We start from the raw sequence: 24891 nt of genomic DNA, 5'->3' as shown, positions 1-24891 counted from the left end.
TCTGAGCATAGAAACATAGAAAATAGGTGCAGGAGGAGGTCATTCGGCCCTTCGAGCCAGCACCGCCATTCATTATGATCATGGCTAATCGTCCCCTATCAATAACCCATGCCTGCCTTCTCCCCATATCCCTTGACTCCACTACCCCTAGAGCTCTATCTAACTCTCTCTTAAATCCATCCAGTGATTTTGTTTGTACTGTAGTAATAAATATTGAATTCATCCACTTCAGATAACTTGCTCTTTTTTTCTATTGTATCAGGACTGGCAATTTGTGGTTGCTATTGTTCCAACCCATAATATTTTATTCATTAATTTTATTTAATTTGTTTATTCCGGCCTACTCAGCATTAGCCAATTTCCCAGATGAAATGGGCTTCACATTTTCAACACTTGAAACAGGCAAATTAGCTTAACTGTCCATTTAATGGCTGCGCCAGTTCACGACAATACAGACATTCCCCTTTTCGGAAGAAGGCTTCCATCCTGCAAAGTCACTTTCATTCCTTTCACTGACGCTGCCTGAACAGTTGAATTCCTCCAACACTTTATGTTTTGCTTAAGATTCCAGCATCTTCGGATCTTGTTTCCCTTTGTTCTGCCCAATGTCTTCCCCTCCCCACCTTCTCTGCCATTGAGACTAATTTGCATTCTCTCTTTCTCAGTTCTAATCAAGTCAAATCAATTTGAGTTTATTCTCTTATGCACAAGTATCGTGTGGCATAGTTGCAATGACAATCTCGTTTGCAGCAGCGACAGAGGCACAGGCTCAACGAACATATAGGATTTAAATTATATTTAAATTATCCAACACGGTGAAAACAGAAAGATTGCAAAAAACATGATATTTTGCAAAATACCACAAGAAACAAAAGTAAGTCCATGGTCGTGCAAGTGGTGCCCATCGTATTCGGTTTCCCAGTTAGGATTAGGTTTGTCCCAGATGGTTCGAAACCGACTAGAGATCCCCACACACGAGCTCTATCCAACACACATTAGGGACAATTTACAACGTTATCAAAGCCAATTCTTCTACAAACCTGCACGTCTTTGGAGTGTGGGTGGAAACCGGAGCACCAAGAGAAAACTCACTCAGGTCATGGGGAGAACATACAAACTCTGTACAGACAGCACTCACAGTCAGGATTGTACCCAGGTCCCCAGCGCTGGAATTCAGCAATTCTACCACTGCCCCACTGTGTCGCCCAGCACTGTCTGTACTACAGAGTGCCCATTTTCAAGTTAAATGGAGAAAATCCCCTCATTTATGTGGAATTGATTTGAGAATCACTAGACCAGAAGGGTTGAAAATGCATCTCAAGTGGAAAGAAACATTACATTTCCATCATACGTATTTCGTTTGTCAATTTCCTAAATCTCTGACAGCCTATTAATCCCTGTTTTTCTTTCTGAACAACTATGATGACCATTTTGTGAGCAGTTCCACAAAGAGCAGTGAAATGAATAACTATAAATGCAAAAATGATCAATATAACAAGGACAGCAGGAAAACTCTGCTCTAAGGGACACCAAAGCCTCACTTCCACACTTCTGAAGTAGAAGAGGGTCTGAGTTCAATGTTTCATTCAACACCGAGCTGAGGTGGTACCCTGTTGGAGATGGCATTTTCAAGACGAGGGAAGAACAGAAAATACATAAGAAGAAGCTTCACAGATTAATTCAGGTGTAAACCTCTACATTTCTGAATTAGTGGCAATGCAATATATTTCCCTGTTTACTCAGTTTAACACAGCAGGGTGTGCAGATTTGTGACAGATTTTAGGTGTTAGTATAGTCTTCTGCAGTAATTTATACATGGTCACAATCTCACTCCATCTATGAACCTTTTCCATATTTTACCTTCCTGGTGGTGGGGTTAGAAGCGTCAATACTGAATTTCATTTGTTTTAAAGCTAAATGGCGGATATCAGCACATAGACTGGGCAGCTGATGTGCCCTGTTGGAAGAAGAGATGAAGTGCCTGATCTTTTGTTGGGCCTCACTGAGGCAGTGAAAGAGGACAATGACAGAGTGGAAAAGGGGATTCAAAGCGACAGGGAAATGAAAACTGATGGGCATCTCCGTCGACTGATTCTGTAAAGTGGTTATCGATTCCTGAGTTTAGTTTTCCTATGTAGAGGTGATCACTTTGTGAGTCTTGATTGGAAGGGACTGAATTAGAAGAGGCACTGGTGTATCTCTGCTTCTGTTGGACGGAATGTTGTATTTCCTGGATATTGAGAAGGTGAGAAGTAAATGGGCAAGTGGTGTATCTCCTCTAGCTGAAGATGCTGTTACAGTAAATCTTATTCAGTCCTTCCTGATACCACGGCATCACAGACATCCCCATTTGCCCTCCCCGTCCCACCCCATACTCAGTAACGTTGAACACACTTGATTTCTGACTTTTTAACTTAATCGAGTCCCAATGAGTGGTCATCTCCCCATAGAAGCTGAATGAACTGCTGAATATTTCTAGTTTCTCTTTTATTTCAGATTTCTAGCTACAGTACTGTAGATTTTTAAGAAAAGCTTTGAAATTATTCACACTCCATTTAAATCTATAATTTGGGTGGCCGTGTAACCTGGTTGAGCTGTGTTAAAATGACTGGTTTGATACCTGAAAGTAGCCGGGAATTATTCAACACATGCTGGACAGTACCAGGCTGACCTATTGGTTCAACACTGGCATTGGCGAGAAGAGGGAGACACAGAGAAAATACTCCCACCACTTCTCTCTGTGAGTCTGATATCCTGTTTTTTGTTGTAAGTAATATTTCTTTATTGAGTAATATATTGTCGATCTTCTGTATATAGTTACAGTCAATATACACTGCAGAAGCTTGCAGGTTAATTCATTTTAACATCTATACATTTATGACATAGACTTTGAAGCATTGACCTCTGTTTGTGTGAGAAGCATTTCCCAACTTTATTTCAGTGAAGGTAAATTAGCTTATAGTTTTTCGAATTTAATTTTGGGAACAATGTCACTCACATCCTATGATTTTGAATCACTAACAGATTCGCTAAATGCTGCGTTGGGCATTGGGCCAAAACTTTAAGGAACAGGAGCTAGATCATCACTGTAGCAAAATGGCACCATGTTGAAATTTACAAGCACTAATTTTCTAAATCCAGTGTCTAAAGTTGCAACAAAGAAACGTTTGGTGATAAATGAGTGGCTCCTTTCTATGCACAGTTGTGAGTTACCATGAGGAGGAAGTAGCATGGAAGAGGGAATTGACAGTTTTATTTTTGCTCGTTAATTTGAGAAAATTTTTCAGCACCCACACTTCACAAGGAAGGAAATGACAGGCTTGAGAAATTTAGTGAGTCAGATTTAAACCAACAACAAACCTTCTCCATGCCACACATTAGATAGACTGCATGTCCATTTATTCCCTTAACTGTAATACCTATTATTTTAGTTACAATTCTGATTTCAGCATTGAATTATAATGTTGTGAACAAAGAACTGTCTTTAAGTCTGCTCTGACAATCTTCAAGAACTTGGCTGATCTTTTCCCTCAGCTCCATTTTCCCACCCTGCCCATATATCTTTGATTCACTTTGTCTTCAAAACTCTGCCAATCTCTGCTTTGAATGAACTTGACAACTAGGATTCTCTGCAGCTCTCTGAATAGTGAATTTGAAAGAGTCAGCATCCTGTGAGTGAAGAAATTTCACTTCCAAACAGACCTTGAATGGCCAACTGAAATACAGGTTTAGACAGAAAAAACATTTTTTCAGCACCCACACTTCACAAGGTTCACAAGGTTAATTCCCGGGATGGCGGGACTATCATATGCTGAGAGAATGGAGCGGCCGGGCTTGTATACTCTGAAATTTAGAAGGATGAGAGGGTATCTTCTAGCAACATATAAGATTATTAAGGGTTTGGACACGCTAGAGGCCGGAAACATGTTCCCGATGTTGGGGGAGTCCAGAACCAGGGGCCACAGTTGAAGAATAAAGGGTAAGCCATTTAGAATGGAGATGAAGAAACACTTTTTCACACAGAGAGTTGTGAGTCTGTGGAATTCTCTGCCTCAGAGGGTGGTGTAGGCCGGTTCTCTGGATACTTTCAAGAGAGAGCTAGATAGGGCTCTTGAAGATAGGAGATATGGGGAGAAGGCAGGAACGGGGTACTGATTGTGGATGATCAGCCATGATCACATTGAATGGTGGTGCTGGCTTCTCGGGCCGAATGGCCTACTCCTGCACCTATTGTCTATTGAGACCTACATGAATTTTGCATGTTTCCTTCTTCTAATCTCGAGAGAATATAGTCTCGGTCAACGCAGTATCTCCTCATACATCATAGTTGCCATTCCAGGAACCAAGGTTGTGAATATTACATTGTCGCTTTCGCTGGTCATGTTGGAAATTTTGAAAATTATATTGAAGATGAGTAGTTTGTAATGTATTTAACCCAAGACTACGGGTGCTTTCTGTACGGAGTTTGTACGTTCTCCCCGTGACCGTGAGATTTTCTCTGAGATCTTCGGTTTCCTCCCACGCTCCAAAGACGTACAGGTATGTAGGTTAATTGGCTTGGTGTATGTGTAAAATTGTCTCAAGATTGTGTAGGATAGTGTTAATTTGCAGGGATTGCTTGTCGGTGTGGACTTGGTGCGCCGGAGGGTCTGTTTCCGAGCTGTATTTCTAAATTAAACTAAACTAAACTTTAGGATGTTAGTGAGGCAATAAATAGATTTATCATGGTGTTTATGTTCCACACCACAGCTAGTTTAGGTAAAATAAACATTGGGGTTGTTAGACAAATGAGAGAGTGGTTTTGTAAATAGCAGGGAACATAAGGTTAAAGATAACTCTGTGGAAAGACAAAGTTGAAAGGTTACAGAGACATTGATCAATTATGAATTGTTTCAAATATATAGCTTCCACAAGTAACCATTGTGTCATGAGAATATAAAAATGCTGTGGGTGCTGTGTATTACTTAAACACCGCATTCTCTCAGATTGTTTCGCAGTGTGCACTATTAAACTTTCAATAAACCAAATTATTTGAGAAACTACCACTCTTCTAGGAGATATTTTATTTGTGTCTCCTTCTATCTGAGCAGGGCCCCAAGCAAAGCAAGACCCAGGTTACATGTATAAAGCTAAAATTTCCTCCTATGTATGTAATTTTATAAAATATAGAAAACCAAACACATACATAATGGCCTTGTGTTGTCTTACCAAGGTTCTCTATAACTGAAGTTCCCACTGCCCTCCCGCATTCTGTGGAAATGTGCTTCCACATGCCCACCCCCCTTCCACCGTCTGGGGAAAGGTGCGTCCCTGACACCAGTCCAGGTAACACCCTGTCATTAGTTAACAAAGTACTTCCTTCTGTCTGTGCAAAACCTGTTGAGAGTTTGTTCCTAGTTCCCTCTGTCCCTTGATCAAAATGTATCAATTATAACAGCCTGGATTAGACAAGGTCTCTATTTTGTTAAGAAACTGTTTCTGAGGAGTTTGGACATTCTGAAATCAAACTGAGCTCATGGACACTCTGTCAGGAGGTTGACAGGGTAGAAACTATATTCATATTTTTCCTGGTGGGTGGCATTGCTATGAAATAGAGCTGATATTTCTATATTAATGGTTGGAGATTCAGGATCAACTTCAGAAAGAACTTCTTCACCCAAGTGGAGTACAACTTTGGACGTTTGTTCCCAGGATGTCTGGGTATTAGATTCGATGTGATGTGCAAACTGTTTGGAGGTGGTAGTTTTTGTGTACTTACTAGTTGTAAGGTTCTGCATGGAAGTGTACAAAAGCTGATGCTACAAGGTATTAAAGTAAATGTGGAGATGAATTATGTCTGCTATGTTTGGAGAGTGGTATTAAATGGCAAGAGAATTATCCCAGATATGAGTAAGTTAACATATGTTGAGCGTTTGATGGCACTGGGCCTCTACTCGCTGGAGTTTAAACGTCATTGTAACTTACTGAATATTGAAAGGCCTTGATAGGGTTGATGTGGAAAGAATGTTTCCACGTGAGAGAGTCTAGGACCAGAGGTCATAGCCTCAGAATAAAAGGATATTCCTTTAGGAAGGAGATGAAGATGAATTTATTTAGAGGGTGGTGAATCTGTGGAATTCATTGCCACAAGTTAATGGGTGTTTTTACAGCAGAGATAGGTAGTTTCTTGATCAGTGCAGATGTCAGGGGTTATGGGGAGAAGGCAGGAGAATGGGGTTAAGATGAAAAGATAGATCAGCTATGATTAAATGGTAGAGTAGACTTGATGGACTGAATGGCCAAATTCTCTTCTATCACTTATGAAATATTTGTTCATGTAAACACAAGGTTTTCTTTTTGACCCCAGCAATGTGACAGTGACACCGATGTAAGAAGCCATTGTGTAACTAACAAGTTGATTCTAGTGGGGCCATGTGTGGCTTTAACAGATATATTAAATGTAAATATCAGGGGAAACCTAACGCTGCCAGCATTCGGCTAGTTTGTTTACACTAGTCTTCCTAGCGGACTGTCTGGGGCTGATAAGCGCTCATTACAGCCAAGGCTGTGTTATACCAATCTGCTCCTACAGCGTTTTTGTTTAACAATACTTAATTGATGTTCTTTTGCCCTGCGCTTTAATCCAAGAGCCCAGTTTGCAACTTGCTAACTTTTCTAACGCTAACTCTTTCTTTAAACCTTGTCGATTTAAAGATATACTATGTAATACCAAAGGAAGCTATTCTTGCTCCACTTATACGTTGGCTTGCTTATTCAGTATCACCAGTTTGTTAATTTGCTTTGTCTTATTATTACTATCATCATTATTATCATTACCATTAGTGTTAGCAATGACATTGGCAGTGCAACTATTATGACAATTATTTCAACTTTGTATTTATTTATTTAGGTTTATTTTACTTTATTTCTACTTTCTATTTTTCAAATTATTATTATCATTGTTATTATTATTAACTGAGAGATATGTACAATGAGGCGTTTTTACATCGTCGCCTACCGCCCACCTTGTCGTGGGCTACTATCTCCCTAATTCTTAAAAAGGAGAAAGATCCCCTGCTTTGTAGTAGCTATAGACCAATTTCACTCCTGAATGTGGACCTCAAAATCCTCTCTAAAGCCCTTGCGCCGGTCCGTCTTCAACGAGTGATGCCTTCTATTATCTCGTTAGACCAAACAGGGTTCATACCAGGCCGACAGTCTTCCCAGAATACTAGGCGTCTCCTTAATGTCATCCATTCACCGAGTAGTGAGACTTTGTATTGTTTTTTGTTTTTTTTGATGACCACACAGCCAGGCTGGTGGAATTTGTTATCAGTACAGCTCGGTACAGGTTCCAACATTTCATCAAACATTAAACATATAACATAGATATACATACAGACAGACACATTACATAATACATAGACCCCGGAGATAGTGGTCTCCCTCGACGCCGAAAAAGCTTTCGACAGGGTCGAGTGGAGGTACCTATATGAGGCGATGGACAGGTTTGGCCTCGGTAACAGTTTATTCTTTGGGTCAGTCTATTATACTCGTCCCGGTGGCCTCAGTACAAACAAACGGCACACTGTCGCCCCACTTCCCCCTTCAGAGAGGTACCAGACAGGGTTGCCCGTTATCACCACTTGTTTGCTGTCGCGATAGAACCCTTGGCGGTCTGGTTACGCTCAGAGAAGGGCTTTAAAGGTATTACACGGTTCGACACAACTCATAAAGTCTCATTGTATGCGGATGACCTGCTCCTGTACATCTCGAACCCAGTCAGCTCTCTCCCTGTGATTACGAATATTTTAGAACGGTTTGGTGCGTATTCTGGTTATAAACTTAACTACCAAAAGAGTGAGCTATTACCGATTAACTCATTGGCTAAGCAGCTCCCTCGCTCTTTAACCTCATTCAAATGGGCAGAGGACGGGTTTCGCTACCTCGGCGTCTTTATCACAACACCCTTATCTGATATGTTGCGCACAAACTTTCTGCCTCTGGTTGAGAAAGCTGAAAGAGATTTTGACCGCTGGTCAGTTTTACCGCTATCCCTCATGGGCCGGATAAATCTGGTCAAGATGGTCGTCCTACCCAAATTCCTGTATCTTTTCCAGCACGTCCCTATACTTATCACTAAATCTTTTTTTGATAAATTATTGTATTGTATTGTATTGTATTGTATTGTATTGTATATCTTTATTGTTATTTTCCTGAGTACTCACATACCCAGAGGAAACAAAAAAACGTTACTCAAACCAGTGTCCATTCAGTGTGCAGTAAAAAATTAATAGAAATAAAAATACATATATCATGAACAAGTTTAACACTACTCTCAACTAAACATCAACAGGCGTTCCGATCGGCAGCGGCACGACAGTGGCTCTGTCCAGGTTGGTGGTTTGTGCGCGATACTTTGGCAGGGGGCAAAGTCCGTTTAACAGTCTTATAGCCTGCGGGAAGAAGCTGAGGAGCATCCTGCTGGTTTTGCAGCTAATGCTCCTGTACCTCTTCCCAGATGGCAGGATGGAGAATATGTGATGCGATGGGTGGTAGGGGTCTTTGATGATGGAGATGGCTGTTGATACATCTCTTCCTGTATATGTCCAGCAAGAAAGGGAGTGGAGCACCAATAATCCTGCTGGCGGTCTTCACAATCCTGTCAAGTTGGTGCCGTTCGTACGCCTTGCAGCTCCCGAACCAGGAAGTGATGCCGTTGGTTAATGTGCTCTCGATTGTCCCCCTATAAAAAGTTCGTAGATGTGTAGTGGGGAGACCTGCTTTACGTAGCCTTCGGAGAGGGTGTAGTCGCTGCTGGGCTCTCTTGACCAGTGCTGTGGTGTTGGTTGTGGACATCAGGTCATCTGACAGGTGGAGTCCTAGGAACTTCACGCTGCTGACCCTTTCCACATCAGCTCCATCGATGTGCAGAGGTGCATGGTGTTGTTTTTCCGCCCTCCTGAAGTCAACCACCATCTCCTTAGTTTTTCCCACGTTGAGAATGAGGTTGTGGGATTTGCACCATCCTGTGAGCAGCTCCACCTCCATCCTGTACGCCGACTCATCATTGTCACTGACGAGACCCACCACTGTTGTGTCATCAGCGAACTTGTTGATGAAGTTGTTATTGAGTCTAGCAGTACAGTCGTGTGTAAGCAGACTAAACAGCAGGGGGCTTAGGACACAGCCTTGGGGCGAGCCAGTGCTCACGGCTATGGTTTTTGATGTCCTACTGCCCACCCTGACTGTCTGCTGCCGTTGTGATAGAAAGTTCAGGACCCAGTTACATGTGCCAGCATCAACCCCCAATAGCTCCAACTTCTCCACCAGCTGCTGCGGAATGATTGTGTTAAACGCAGAGCTGAAGTCTATGAAGAGGATCCTGGCATAAGTATTTTTCCGATCAAGGTGTGACAGTACGAGGTTCAGTGTTGTTGAGACTGTCAAGGCCTTTTTAACTCCGGCTGCGGACAGCCTAAGCGACTGGTCACTGGGAGATGGCAGTAGTGCACGTGTCTGGGTGCTGTTTTTAACCTCAAACCATGCGTAGAACTCGTTCAGTTCATCTGGTAGAGAGGGGTCGTTTTGGCATATCCGCAGCGGGGGGGGGGGGGGGGGGGGCTTGTAGTCAGTGATGGTGTGAAATCCCTGCCACAAGCGACGTGTGTCTTTGTCATTTTCGAAGTGGCTATTAAGTTTTTGCCCATACAGCCTCTTCGCTTCCCTGATCCCCCGGGATAGGTTACTCCTTGCCAGTTTGTATGCTGCGTTGTCCCCAGATTTGAATGCAGCATTCCGGATTCTCAGTAGGGAACACACTTCCCCAGTTAGCCAAGGACAATATCTAAATTTTTATGGGGTAGCAAACCGGCTAGAATCCGAAAGGCGATACTGCAGTCTCCTAAGAGTGACGGCGGTTTGGCACTTCCTGACTTTAGGCTATACCATTGGGCAGCTAACTTGCAAAAACTCCTGTATTGGATGAATGATGATTGCGACCACCTACCGACCTGGGTACACATGGAAAAGGCGAGTTCACATCTCCCGTTGCGGTCTGTCCTATGCTCCCAACTCCCCCTTCCTATAACATCTGTGGGTGCAGGCCCAATTGCGTCCCTCTCGCTCAAGATATGGAGTCAACTCAGGAAAAACTTCGGTTTACAAGGCCCTTCCATCTTGACCCCACTGCTTAAAAACCACATCTTTAAACCTTCAAGTACAGACCACGCATTCAAAACCTGGCATAGCAACGGTATCAGTAGTATCAAAAACCTATACAAGGATGGCATCTTTTCGTCTTTTGCGGAGCTCTCGTCCAACTATAGCCTCCCAAACTCCCACCTTTTTCATTTTTTCCAGATTAGGGATTTTGTGAAGAAGACATTCCCCCATTTCCCAAATCGCCCCCCTGAAACCCTGACCGATATCATCTTAGCTCTAGATCCCAACCGGAAGAAATGCATCTCTGTTTTGTATAACTTGTTAGGGTCGGTTATATTGAAACCTCATACCTCATTAAAAGCTGCGTGGGAGGGTGAGCTGAATACGAAACTAACAGACCAGCAATGGGACTCTGCCTTGGATTTGATCCATTCTTCCTCCATATGTGCCCGTCATGGCCTAATCCAATGCAAAGTCCTTCACAAAGTCCACTACACAAATGCAAGATTATCTAGAATTTACCCCGCTGTTAGGGACACCTGCAAAAGATGTAATCAATCTCCTGCCAACCATAGCCATATGTTTTGGTCTTGCCCTAAGCTAGCAGCCTTTTGGAGGAGTGCTTTCGACTTGATAAGCAGAGCCTACGGCCAGACTATTCCTCCAAACCCACTGTCAGCCATTTTCGGTACCCCTCCCAACACCAATCTCTCTGTTGCGGTGAAACGGGTCCTAGCTTTTACAACCTTGTTAGCCCGGAGACTGATCTTGCTTAACTGGAGGCTCACCTGTCCCCCGACACACGCCCGCTGGATTAAGGAGGTGCTTTACAATTTAAAGCTTGAAAAACTTAGGTTCTCTCTCAAAGGCTCTACCAAGACATTCCTAGATACATGGAACCCTTTCTTGGAACTTGTTAACTCTCTTAACTTGTCCCCGGACTTGGAAGAGGACTGAGTGCTCTCCACCATTGTTCTGCTCAACTGCAGCTGCTCTCCCCTTAACCTCCCCCCACCCTTCCCACACTTATTTATTTAATTACTTACTTATTTACTGTAATTAGTGACCCTTTTTTAAAATCTCATTATTTATTTATTTATTTATTTAATAAAAAATTTTTTAAAAAAGAAAGAAAAAAAAAAAGATCTTAGTACTTTTTGTTTCATTTATCTTACCATATCTGTGTGGATGTGTATGTATGTGAGTGTTGTTTGTCCCCGTTTGGTTCCGACCTGATTCGGGTGGGTTGAAGGTGGGTATGGTTAAGGGCTTTGAGGGTCGCTTACATACTGTTGCACAATTACGCCTTGACTGTCACTGTCTGTTATCATTGTATGTATGCAAATTGCTGTGAAATTCAAATAAAAAGATTTAAATCAAAAAAAAAATATATATATATATCAGGGGAAATATTAATTAACTACTTCAAAGTGATGAACCTGAACTTTCCACCAATAAAGCACTCCTGTCGTTCATCTTCAAGAGTCAAGAGTGTTTAATTGGTAAGAATGCACTCCTCCGCATATTTCCTTACCCAGTCAGTAACAACCATTGGGTATTTGTGCAGGTTCATTGCTGAGTCCAGTCTACCAACTACAAATAGTTGTGAAGTCACTCCACTGCCTCCCCTAACCAGTTCTGTAAAATCCTCTCAGCCAGAGCAATCCCCATCAGTCACTGCCTATGCGCAGGAAGCAGGAACACAGGCAGATAGTCTGATTTTCCAAAGTGCGGGCAAGAGGTGGTGCAATAGGTGTCTCTAATGGTAGAGCACCAGTGGTTGAGAATATTTGATCCTCTGGTGGGACAGGGAATATGCTGATGGGAATGTCTTCTTCAAGCTAGAGATTCAAGAAACTGCAGATGCTGGAACCTTGAGCAAAAAACAAACTGCTGCAGGAACTCAGCGGGTCAGGCAGCATCAGTCAGAAGAATGGTCCTGACCTCCAGCAGTATGTGCTTTGTTCTTTAAGCAAGACGGATTGAAATCTCAGGCTATGATGGAGAACGCATTGGGACAAACTTTGTTGGACTTCAAACATTTCTACACGGAACAAAGAGGATGGCAGTGGTAAAATGAAAAGAGAAGATTGCATCAATGAAAATGCGATGGTGTTACTTTTAAGTTATAAGGAAATGACAGCGAGAGGGCGGCTTGCAAAGAGCAAAAGAGAGAACATCCTGTAGTTTTCTTGGTAAGATCTCTCTCTAAAATAATCTTGACCTAAAGGTTAAGTAATAGTTAATGTTGTAGGGTAGCTTGCAAATGAACTACACAGATAATCCTCCAACATTTTCGCCACCTCCAACGGGATCCCACCACTGGCCACATCTTCCCATCTGCTCCCCTTTCGGCTTTCCGCAGAGACCGCTTCCTCCGTAACTCCTTGGTCAATTTGTCCCTTCCCACCCAAACCACCCCCTCCCTTGGTACTTTCCCTTGCAATCGCAGGAAATGCTACACTTGTCGCTTTACCTCTCCCCGTGACTCCATCTAAAGACCCAAGCAGTCTTTCCAGATGAGGCAGAGGTTCACCTGCACCTCCTCCAACCTCATCTAATGCATCCGCTGCTCTAGGTGTCAACTGCTCTACATCGGTGAGACCAAGCGCAGGCTTGGCGATTGCTTCGCCCAACACCTCCGCACAGTTCGCATTAACCAACCTGATCTCCCGGTGGCTCAGCACTTCAACTCCCCCTCCCATTCCAAATCCGACCTTTCTGTCCTGGGCCTCCTCCATGGCCAGAGTGAGTCCCACCGCAAATTGGAGGAACAGCACCTCATATTTCGCTTGGGTAGTTTACACCCCAGCGGTATGAACATTGACCTCCAATTTCAGGTAGTCCTTGCTTTCTCCCTCTTTCCCCTCCCCTTCCCAGCTCTCCCACAGCCTACTGTCTCCGCCTCTTCCTTTCTTCTTCTCGCCCCCCCCCCCCCCCAGCCCCACATCAGTCTGAAGAAGGGTCTCAACCCGAAACGTCACCTATTCCTTCGCTCCATAGATGCTGCTTCACCAGCTGAATTTCTCCAGCACTTATGTCTAAACATTGAATTGACCACCTGTACAGGGACAGAGATGTCAGGAGTTGCAATTAGTGTTAAAGCTGTGCCAGGTACAGAGTGCAGAGGTCTCATTAGAGCACGGCAATCCGTAGTATTTAAAATTCTTCTTGAAGTTTTAAGTATAATCTAGTGTCATATTATTTATTGTGTTGTACTTAACATAGAAACATAGAAAATAGGTGCAGGAGGAGGCCATTCGGCCCTTCGAGCCAGCACCACCATTCATTGTGATCATGGCTGATCATCCCCTATCAATAACCCATGCCTGTCTTCTCCCCATATCCCTTGACTCCACTAGCCCCAAGAGCTCTATCTAACTCTCTCTTAAATCCATCCAGTGACTTGGCCTCCACTGGCCTCTGTGGCAGGGAATTCCATAAATTCACGACTCTCTGGGTGAAAACGGTTTTTCTCACCTCAGTCTTAAATGACCTCCCCTTTATTCTAAGACAGTACATATTCTTTGTGGCATTTGGTTGGATTTTAACAACATTTCCAGAGTTCTGTGTTGTGCCGCTCCACATGCCTGAATGGGTTTTCCAACCCAGACGGATTCTGGCTGAACTCTGAGGATGGGTGTAGGGAAACTACTTCTCCATCAGGTCGTTGATGCCAACATGATACGACAGCTGGTGTAATGTTGCTTTCATGTTGACACTGTGACAGCTCTGTTGCAGAATTGTCAGTGTGATCTTGTTACTCTTTAATTGTTGCTTTGACTTTGCTACAGGGACCATGGTCTTGTCACATGGTCACTCTACCAGTGTTACATCACATGTGTAGGAAGGTACCGCAGATGCTGGTTTAAACCGAAGACAGACACAAAAAGCTGGAGTAACTTGTCTGAAGAAGGGTCTTGACTCGAAACGTCACCCATTCCTTCTCTCCAGGGATGTTCTCTGTCCTGCTGAGTTATTCCAGCTTTTTGTGTCTATCTACCACTATTACATTGCTGCTCTCACTGTGTGAGGAGTTAGCTGTTGCTATTCCTATGTCACCTTCCAGATCACCACCCAGTGCAGTGTGCAAATGAAAACCCAGCATCACTCTGCTGCTGATTTAGAAGTTTTATTTTTGTTGACATGATGTGGAGAAAGTGTTGCCAACTGTGAATGAATCCTGTTGATCTTTCCCGAAACTCCTCCTCATCTCCCTTTGCTTCTCTGTATTGAGATCCCCGTGATCATCCCCACATCACATTTCCCAGCTTGACAAGTTGTTTCGCATCAAAGGAAACTGAATGGCTCTCAAAACCAAATCCATTGCTTTGTTCTGCAGTCTCTTTGGACTCCTTCAACTTATTGTTGTGGATCATTTACTTCTCCCAATCCTCACACTTTCGATTACTTCCCCAATTTCTCATTCACCTCACACCACTTATTCCTCACACCTATCTGCCGTTCATCTCCCAATCTCTTGACACTTATACTCAATGCCCCAACCTATGAAAACAAGCATATCATATGCCTTCTTTACCACTCTACCCACATGTATTACCATTTCTAGTTATGGTTATAACAGCAGCCCGGGGTAAACCAGTTTTGGAGCTCGCATTATTCCAGTTTAGAGACTCCAGTGTTGTGCAGGGTGTGCAGAATGAAACCGTTAGTGCAGCCTGGAGTGATAATAGAAACTGACGGGGATGTGGACTTACCATTGGAGCCAATCCCTTGCCTCGATCGACGCTCCAACTGCGGTTTTCACTATCGAGGAGCTCGCAGTCTCGGGTAGAGAACGATGTCAGGAGCTCCAAACGACGCAGAAGGTTTCGACCAGCCCCAACCCGGGGTCAGATCGCCCAGCGCGGGGGAGCTGAGATTCCCCCCTGATGCAGGAGCTTGTTCGCCCCGACGCGGAGGGCCAGCTATGGGAGCCAAGATTGTCCCCGAAGGCTCGAGGCCCCCAACCGTGGGAGAACAAAGAAGGGAAAGAGATTTAACTTTTTTCCTCCTTCCATCACAGTGAGGAATGTGGAGGAGTCACAGTGGTGGATGTTTATGTTAAAATGTATTTTGTGTGTTCTGTTGCTTTTTATTGGTATGACTGTATGGCAAATGAAATTCCTCATATGTTGCAAAACATACTTGGCTAATAAAGTATGATTATGAAAATGCTAGAAATATTATCTCAGTCTCCCGGAGACAGACATAAAATGCCCGGAAATTCTCGCTTTCTCCCCATTTCATCGCCTTCTCTTCACAAATAAAACATTGAAAAGTGGCACTAAATCCCAGGACTCAGGTGGAGCAGCGACCCAGCTAGTCCGGCACTTGGCAACATTTCCACTCTTCCTGCTGCTACTGCACAGGACAGACACGAGATCTGCTCGGTGCATTTTGGCACCAGTGATCTGAGGATCTAACCAGTGGTTCCCAACGTGGGACGTACGCCCCACAGGGGGGCAATTTGATTTTTAAGGGGGGCAATTGAGCGCGACTGAGGAGGTCTGGGTCCAAATTTTCGATTTTTATTTTTTGGGATTTTCCATCAGGTAAACATATGTAGTTTATGTTTCAGATGTTATTTTGAGTAAATATTTTTTTTTGGGTAAAAAAGGGGAGGGGGGCATCAGGATTTTAGAGGTGATTAGGTGGGGCATGGCCAAAAAAAGGTTGGGAACCACTGAATTCTAAACTGACAGCAACGGTCAAGGAGGTTGTAATTTATGCGCGTTGGACATTGATGTAACGCCAGAGCAGGAACCGAGTGGCTGATATGATTTGCCTCAATTCACCTCAATTGGTTAACAATACTGTGAAGCAAACTCGTGTCCACGTCAAGTAGGAAGCAACAGTTCGTCGCAACCGAATGTGCCCCAGCGAGAGCGGCCGTGACAGGACCCCGACCATCACCTATTCCTTCTCTCCAGAGATGCTGCCTGACCCGCTGAGTTACTCCAGCACTACAATGTCTGTGGCTCATTTGATCGTAGTATCTCTTATTTTAGGTACGTTTCCGGGTCAGGAATTGAATTATTTTTTGTAAAATCGTGTTATTCAACCCCCATGAAATGCAGTAGGTGAGATGTGTCTGTGTGTGTGTAACTGAGGAGGTACAGCCGAGTCACCGAGTGATGCCGGGTCTGATCGTGAGGACGGGCTGGAGTTGAGAAGGTCGAGGGGTGAACTAACTGGATCATTGGGTTGAAGTTCAGGTGGGCGCTGATCTGACGGCATAGAGGATATTCTGCTCCGTATCTGTTCCACTGGTTTTGGCAGTTGAATGGGTTTGTTAACGGACAAATAGACTAAAGCCTGGAGCTGTGATCCGCATTGTTTGTTCCGGTCCTACCCGTATCCGGGGAGTTTGGAATCTAATGAAATAAAATGTGAACAAAATGTCAAGAGAAGAAAATATTTGCCTCCCAGGAGTCATTCAGGGAACACAATGTGTGTCGGTCCCTGTCCCATATGTCCCCGTGTCTGTCTCTGAAATTGCTTCACAAACCGTCCGGTTGTGTCAAAGCTGTTACAGAAATGCAGCGTTCGGAGACGGCCGCTCGCCACCACTTACCCTGGGATAAAGGGGTGGGGGGTAAATACTGGATCTGCCTGCAATACACACATCCCGATAAAGAGAAACCCTTTCACAATATTCCCAATTGCCGCCAGCGGTAACGGGCTCATTTTCTCAGCGCTGGGACGGGTTGTCATAGAAACATAGAAAACAGGTGCAGGAAGAGGCCATTCGGCCCTTTGAGCCAGCACCGCCATTCACTGTGATCATGGCTGATCGTCCCCCATCAATAACCCGTGCCTGCCTTCTCCCCATATCCCTTGACTCCACTAGCCCATAGAGCTCTATCTAAAACTCTCTCTTAAATCCATCCAGTGACTTGGCCTCCACTGCCCTCTGTGACAGAGAATTCCATAAATTCACAACTCTCTGGATGAAAACGTTTTTTCTCACCTCAGTCTTAAATGACCTCCCCTTTATTCTAAGACTGTGGCCCCTGGTTCTGGACTCGCCCAACATTGGGAACATTTTTCCTGCATCCAGTTTGTCCAGTCTTTTTATAATTTTATATGTTTCTATAAGATATCCCCTCATCCTTCTAAACTCCAGTGAATACAAGCCTAGTCTTTTCAATCTTTCCTCATATGACAGTCCCGCCATCCCAGGAATCAATCTCGTGAACCTACGCTGCACTGCCTCAACCACAAGGATGTTCTTCCTCAAATTAGGAGACCAAAACTGTACACAATACTCCAGATGTGGTCTCACCAGAGCCCTATACAACTGCAGAAGAACCTCTTTACTCCTATACTGAAATCCTCTTGTTATGAAGGCCAACATTCCATTAGCTTTTTTCACTGCCTGCTGTACCTGTAAGCCAACTTTCAGTGACCGGTGTACAAGGACGCCCAGGTCTCGCGGCACCTCCCCCTTACCTAACCTAACCTAACCCCATTGAGATAATAATCTGCCCCCTTGCTTTTGCCGCCAAAGTGGATAACCTCACATTTATCTCTATTATACTGCATCTGCCACGCATCTGCCCACTCACTCAACCTGTCCAGGTCACCCTGCAACCTCCTAACATCCTCTTCACAGCTCACACTGCCACCCAGCTTTGTGTCATCCGCAAACTTGCTAGTGTTGCTCCTAATTCCCTCTTCCAAATCATTAATATATATGGTAAACAGTTGCGTCTCCAACACCGAGCCTTGTGGCACTCCACCTGCCACTCTGAAAAGTACCCGTTCATTCCTACTCTTTGCTTCCGGTCTGCCAACCAATTTTTTATCCATGTCAACACCCTACCCCCAATACCATGTGCTCTAATTTTAGTCATCAGTCTCCTGTGCGGGACCTTATCAAAGGCTTTCGGAAAGTCTAGATACACTACATCCACTGGCACCCCTTCATCCAATTTACTTGTCACATCCTCAAAAAATTCCAGAAGATTAGTCAAGCATGATTTCCCTATTATAAATCCATGTTGCCTTGGACTAATCCTTTTACTGCTATCCAAATCCCCCATTATTACCTCTTTAACAATTGACTCCAGCATCTTTCCCACCGCCGAAGTTAGGCTAACTGGTATGTAATTCCCCGTTTTCTCTTTCACAATGTGCCCACTCCTTATCTCATCACTCAGCGCCTTGAGTATTAGAAAGGCGCTATATAAATCCCATCCATTATTATTATTATTATAACTGTCTTTTCCCGGACTGTTTCAGGTCGAGTGGCCCTTGCCACCGGACCACAAGTGCGAGGATACCTGGGACAGGCGATCACTCTGCCGTGCCACTACTCTGTCCGAACGTATGGTAAAACTGCGATGTGCTGGGGTCGGGCACACTGCCCTACCTTTGGCTGTGGAGCTGAACTGATTAACACAAACGGAGTAACAGTAACTTCCGTAGGATCCGAAAAATATCAGCTTGGTGGTAACATTGAGCAAGGAGATGTGTCGCTCACGATAAAGCAGCTCCGGAAAGAAGACGGCGGATGGTATTGCTGCCGTGTGCAGTTCGCTGGACCGTTTAATGATGGGAAAGTTAATATGAATTTCCTGGTTTTGGATGGTAAGCACCTCAATGTTACACGTTTCTGTCTCTTTTGTGGAATTCCCTGCCACAGAGGGCAGTGGAGACCAAATCATTGGATGGATTTCAGAGAGAGTTAGATAGAGCTCTAGGGGCTAGTGGAATCAAGGTATATGGGGCGAAGGCAGGCACGGGTTATTAATTGGGGACGATCAGCCATGATAGCAATGAATGGCGGTTGTGGCTCGAAGGGCCGAATGGCCTCCTCCTGCACCTACTTTCTATGTTTCCAGGTTCAATCCTAACCTCCAGTGCCACCTGCGTGGAGTTTGCAGGTTCTCCACCAGTTTCCCCTCGTATTTTGGTTTTCTCCCAGGTTCGAAGAATATGCGAGTGGGTTAAGCTGCCTCTAGTGTAGAATAGCGGGGCGCAGATCGACAGGTTCCAGGGATATAAGTAGGGGGTGCATCACTGGGAACGCTTGAACAGGTGGCATGGTCTTGATGGGTTGAATGACCCTCTTCTGCCCCTTAGGGAAATATGGAACACCATGTTATTGTTTCTAGATTCATTGTTAACTCTAATTAACATTGTTAAGCAAAGGCGTGCGGGTGAAGTCGCCGTTGTAAAAATGCCCCAAATGAGCAGGGCGTGGAAGGAAACATGAGATAACGTAGATTTGATGTGAATTAGTGATAGATGGTCGGCGTGGGATCTGGGGGACGAAGGGCCTGATTCCATGCTGTAACTTCCAAACAATCAATTAAAAAGTCAGTTGAATATCCATTACTATGAATAAAGTGCAGGTGAAAATAGCAGGCCAGTAGAATGTAATATGGACAACGAGTCCATTGCCATGGATATAGTGAGGAAGAACATTTAGTATTTTACATCAGCTATATAATACAGAAACATTGGGTGTTTCCCACACTGGCGTTTATAGCCATGTCTTTAAAGTACAAGCAACAGGAGCCGTGTATGAAGGAACTGTAGATGCTGGTTTACAACGAAGATAGACACAAAATGCTGGAGTAACTCAGCGGGACAGGCAGCATATCTGGATAGAAGGAATGGATGACGTTTCATAGAAACATAGAAACATAGAAATTAGGTGCAGGAGTAGGCCATTCGGCCCTTCGAGCCTGCACCGCCATTCAATATGATCATGGCTGATCATCCAACTCAGTATCCCGTACCTGCCTTCTCTCCATACCCTCTGATCCCCTTAACCACAAGGGCCACATCTAACTCCCTCTTACATATAGCCAATGAACTGGCCTCGACTACCCTCTGTGGCAGGGAGTTCCAGAGATTCACCACTCTCTGTGTGAAAAAAGTTCTTCTCAAGTCTCGGGTCGAGACACTTCTTTAGACCGAGAGCCAGGAGAGAGATCAGAGAAGAGAAATAGGAGCAGACTTGGTGGAGCCTGTCATCTCCCCATAACCTTTAACACCATACTACTAAGTTCGGTATTCTGAAAAACGCAGGGAATCATGGGATTTGTCAAATGTCACAAGCGATAAAAACTCTCAGCAGCCGTGCCACTGCATGGACACAGACCTGCGCCTCATCTGCTGCCATGACCGAACCCGGGTGTCTGACACCGGAGTCAGACGGGAGCAGTGCCCCCAGGCCCACAGCTAATGCGGAGAAGCAGCGCTAATTCCAGCTCAACTCTGTCTATCTCGCTGGGTTAACCTACAGCCCTGCCTGGACTTATGGGACACCAGCCCGGAGCCGTGGAGTTAGCACTGCTGCTCTGCGCTGGCTGTAAGCCTGGGCCATCATTCCCCTAAGTCCAGGCAGGGCTGGTAGGTTTAGCCGGCGAGACATGCAGAGTTGAGCTGGATTTAGCGCTGCTTCTCCACGCTGGCTGTGGAGAGCTGGGGCACCGCTCCCGTCTGCCTCCCGACGTCTCTGGCCGCCCCCAGACTGGGGCACTCGGGAGGGGACGGGGATGGTCCAGTGGCGGTTCGGCAGCGATTGCGGTGTCAGAGACCCGGGATCGATCCTGGTTGCAGATGAGGCGCAGGTCTGTGTCCATGCTGTGGCACGGCTGCCAAGAATGGTTTTTGCTTGTGACCTTTGACCTGGGCATGTGCAGTCGGAATAACGAACTCGCTTATTAGAGTTAACAATGAATCTAGAAACAATAGTATGTTATTGCATGTTAATCTCCACTTTAAAAATACCCAAAGACTTGGCTAGTTTTGTTGCCATGTGGAGATCTTTGGACTGTCTCAAGACGTGAAAGTGAATTTGGACCGTAGGCAGCTCAATGTTACATATTTCTGTATCAATCTTGGCATCGCAACAATGTTGCTGTTCGCAGTTTCCTCACAGCTGCAGTGATTCCGGTTCGATCCTGACCAGTGCCACCTGCGTAGAGTTCATTGCCTCAGTTTCCACTCGTGTTTCCGTTTTCATAAGTCATAGACCACTATCCTCCGTGTCCTTCTACTTGATGAATACAGATGCAAAGTTAGCATTTAGTGCCTTGCCGACATCCTCTGACTCATTGGACAACTTCTAGTCCCATCATCAGACACAGTTCCACTTCCAGTGCTTCCCCAAGATCAACCAGCTGCACTGTCCTGGCAGACCCATTGAACCCACCAGTTACAGGCTTCCAATCCAAAATAGAATGCTTACTCCTACCCTGTTTTGCCTATAATAACGAGTGCATATCAGTAACTACAATCCAATGGATTATTATCTATCTATCTATCTATCTATCTATCTATCTATCTATCTATCTATCTATCTATCTATCGATCTTGTTATCTTCCGGTTTGGCGGTCTTTCTCTTTGCGCAAAACCGGTTTGCGATACCACTACGATTTTTTGCCAGTTCTCACCGTTCTCCTATTAGTGCGCCGATCGTTCCGGTCTGTTGAATGTCGTAGTTAGCGAGGTTTAAAATCTTAAAAACCACGCGTGCGCAGATCGATCCCTTCCGCTGCCAATTAGCGCCGCGCAGATTAGTCTCTTCCCCTGTCACTCCCCGGGATGGTCCGCCCCTTCCTGCGCCATCGTGTCTTTACTGGAGCCGAGGATGGCCGGTGGAGGTTTCCAACCGGACATTCAAAGGGACATGAAGCAGCCCTGTCCCAAGAAGCCACGCCCCAAACAGAAGCCCCGCCCTATCCCCACAACTTCCCCTGCCCCCATAACCCCCATGTCCCCACAACCCCCCCTGCCCCCGCAACCTCCCCGTCCCCATAACCCCCTCCCCAGCCCCCCCTGCCCCCGCAACCTCCCTGCCCCCACAACCTCCACCACCCCCACAACCCTCCCCACCGCCACAAGCCCCCTCCCGTCCCCATAACCCCCTCCCCAGCCCCCACAACCGCCCCTTCAACTCCCCTGTCCCCACAACCCGCCCCCACAACCCGATCCCCCCCGCCTCCACAAACTCCCAGTCCCCACACACCCCTCACCCTGCTCACACACCCCTCCACCCACGACCCATCCGCTCGCACATCCCCCCCGCCCACACACACACACACACACACCCTCCCCCACCCCCCCTCCCACATCTCTCCTCCCCCTCCCGCCCACATACACCCTCCCCCCACCCCACACTCCCCTCCCCCACACTCTACTCCCCACACTCCCCCACACTCCCCTCCCCTACATTCCCCTCCCCCCTCCCCCACACCTCCTCCCCCCACACCACCCTCTCCCCACCCTCATAAACCTCCCCGGACACACACCCCTCCTTCCCTCCCCCCCCCCCCCCCCCCCCCCCCCAACCACACACCCCGCTTCCCTCCCCTCCTCCCCTCCCACACATGAAGAGGAGGGGAGGGAATGCTCGGGGGATGAAGGAAATGAGCAGCGCCTGCGCCTGCTATGGGTGAGGTGTGGAATATTGTGTTGGGGGAACGGGTGAGTGGTGGAATATTGTGTTGGGGAATGGGTTGCATTGGAGGACCAGGCCTCCCGTGTGACTGGGATCCAATGGGTCCCACTTAGTCTAGTGCATTTTAAATGTGGAAACATCAAAGGTCCTATGAATGTCCAGAAACACCACATCCACTGGTTCTATATTCTACTCAGTGGGTTAGCTGTGTGTGAGCTGAATGATGCAGTATGTGGAAAAGCAATGAGCGAGAAAGAATATGTCTTCACTAGCACGAGCACAATAATTATTTTTTCTTCTATTCTAGAGATCACCACACCGAATCCTTCAACCACAAATGAGTCTGTCCATGCACAGGATGCAAACTCTGTCACAGCTTCTACATTTGTAGGTCAGACTAAAAGTTCAAACTATGATGTCTTCTAATGTCTGTTGCAATGTATTTTTATTTCCATGTTTCCATGATTTGACTGCATGTGATTAAAGTTGACAAGGATACCTTGAAATTGCTATTAATACAAAACGTTTAATGTTTAAAACAACTTGAAATATCATGGATTTAAATTGGGTATTGCAAGTATTGCAAAATGTAGTCGGGAAATATTTGTGATTGAAGTGAAATGGGACATACATTTTATCAAGTACAGGGTACCTTTAACACTGTCAGGAGATTCCAAGGTATTGAACAACAAATGGAAGGCCAGCTTCTACAGCAGTGCCTCCACACCTCATGCCTCCACACCTCAACATTTTTTTTTCCTTGAATAGAATCCCAAAATTCCGGGAATTTGATGTTATTTCCTGAAATTTTCAAAAATGCTTCCTGCATGCTATTTGTTGTTTTTTTTTTTCACGTGCACACATTAACAACAAGGCAAATCATATCTATGTAACTACACTGTATTTGCCTGCTTCTGTTACTCACTTGTACAAGGCAGCTTTCATTGCCTCCAACAGCTTTCGTTGTCTTTGTTTTTCCACCAGCCCTCCTGTGTCTTAGTCTCTGCTCTCTCCCTCCCTCCCTCCCTTCTTCCCTCTCCCTCTCGCCCTCCCTTTCTTTCTCCCTCCCTTCCTCCCTCTCTCTCTTCCTCCCCCTCTCTCTCCCCCTTTCTTTTTTCTCTCCCTCTCTTATTCCCCCCTTCCTCTCTCTCTCCCTCCCTCTCTCCCCCTCTCTCTCTCTCTCTTCCTCCTTCCTCTCTCCCACCCTCCTTCTCCCTCTCTCTCTCTCCCTCTCTCCCACTCTCCCTCCCCTCCCTCCTTTCCCTCTCTCCACCCCTCCCTCTCTCCCTCTCTCCACTCCTCCCTCTCTCCCTCTGTCTGTCCCACTCTCCCTCTCAGCCCCTTGAGCCCACCCACCATTCTGTAAAATTAAGGCCAATCCCAATGTAACTGCAATCCCACTGTCCACTGGTAACTTTTCACCACTCGGCTTATCCAGAATTTTACCGTTGCCTGAAAAATAATCAAATGCTCAACTTCCACTGAGAAAGAGAATTCCAAAGATTCATTGTTATACGAGTATTTTCCAGAACAGTCTGTGACCCCTAGCGCTGTGGCCATAGCGCTATGTTTAAAGCTCAAAGCGCTGCAGGCGGTAGCGCTATATTTAGAACCCACAGTGCTGCAGCCGATAGCTCTTTGTTTAAATTCCCACGCATTAAACTGACAGCGCTCTGTTTAAACCTTTGAGCGCCAAACTGGCAGTGTTGTGTGTATTACCTTTACACCCCTTTGTGGGCCGGATGCGGAAATTTCCCGAAATTATTCAATTTCCCTAAAAGATATTTCCCCGAAGACAACCAGAATTCCTGAATTTCGGATAATTTCCTTCAAAGTGGAAACACTGTTCAACAGACAAGAATGTGGTGATGATGAGATATAGATTGCGATGTAGAATTTTTAATTAAGGACTAATTATTGGCCAAGAACTGAGGTTATTTCTTGTTCTTTGAAATAATACCTTGGGATGTTTCATATTCACCTCAATTGCACGAGCTGCCACAGGAAGTAGCTGAGGTAGGTACAGGAACAATATATCAAAGACACCAAAGCTGGGTGGCAGTGTGAGCTGTGAAGAGGATGTTAGGAGGTTGCAGGGTGACCTGGACAGGTTGAGTGAGTGGGCAGATGCACGGCAGATGCTGTATAATATAGATAAATGTGAGGTTATCCACTTTGGCGGCAAAAACAAGGGCGCAGATTATTATCTCAATGGGGTTAGGTTAGGTAAGGGGGAGGTACAGCGAGACCTGGATGTCCTTGTACACCGGTCACTGAAAGTTGGCGTGCAGGTATAGCAGGCAGTAAAGAAAGCTAATGGAATGTT

At 45.4% G+C, this 24891-nt stretch overlaps 1 protein-coding gene across 1 annotated transcript in view; it reads left to right on the top strand.

The window, feature by feature from the left end:
* Nucleotides 1–24891, top strand: part of LOC116978383 (hepatitis A virus cellular receptor 1 homolog) — a 116789-nt gene that overhangs the window by 78706 nt on the left and 13192 nt on the right. The window contains exon 3 of the mRNA XM_033029500.1: nucleotides 22873–22956. Within this exon, the coding sequence (XP_032885391.1) occupies nucleotides 22873–22956 (84 nt within the window). The remainder of the gene's footprint in view (nucleotides 1–22872; nucleotides 22957–24891) is intronic.

The sequence above is a fragment of the Amblyraja radiata genome, chromosome 11 (genome assembly GCF_010909765.2).
Source record: "Amblyraja radiata isolate CabotCenter1 chromosome 11, sAmbRad1.1.pri, whole genome shotgun sequence".
Lineage (NCBI taxonomy): Eukaryota > Metazoa > Chordata > Chondrichthyes > Rajiformes > Rajidae > Amblyraja > Amblyraja radiata.
The sequence above is the reverse complement of the archived record's forward strand: the minus strand, read 5'-3'. Positions and strand labels throughout refer to the sequence as shown.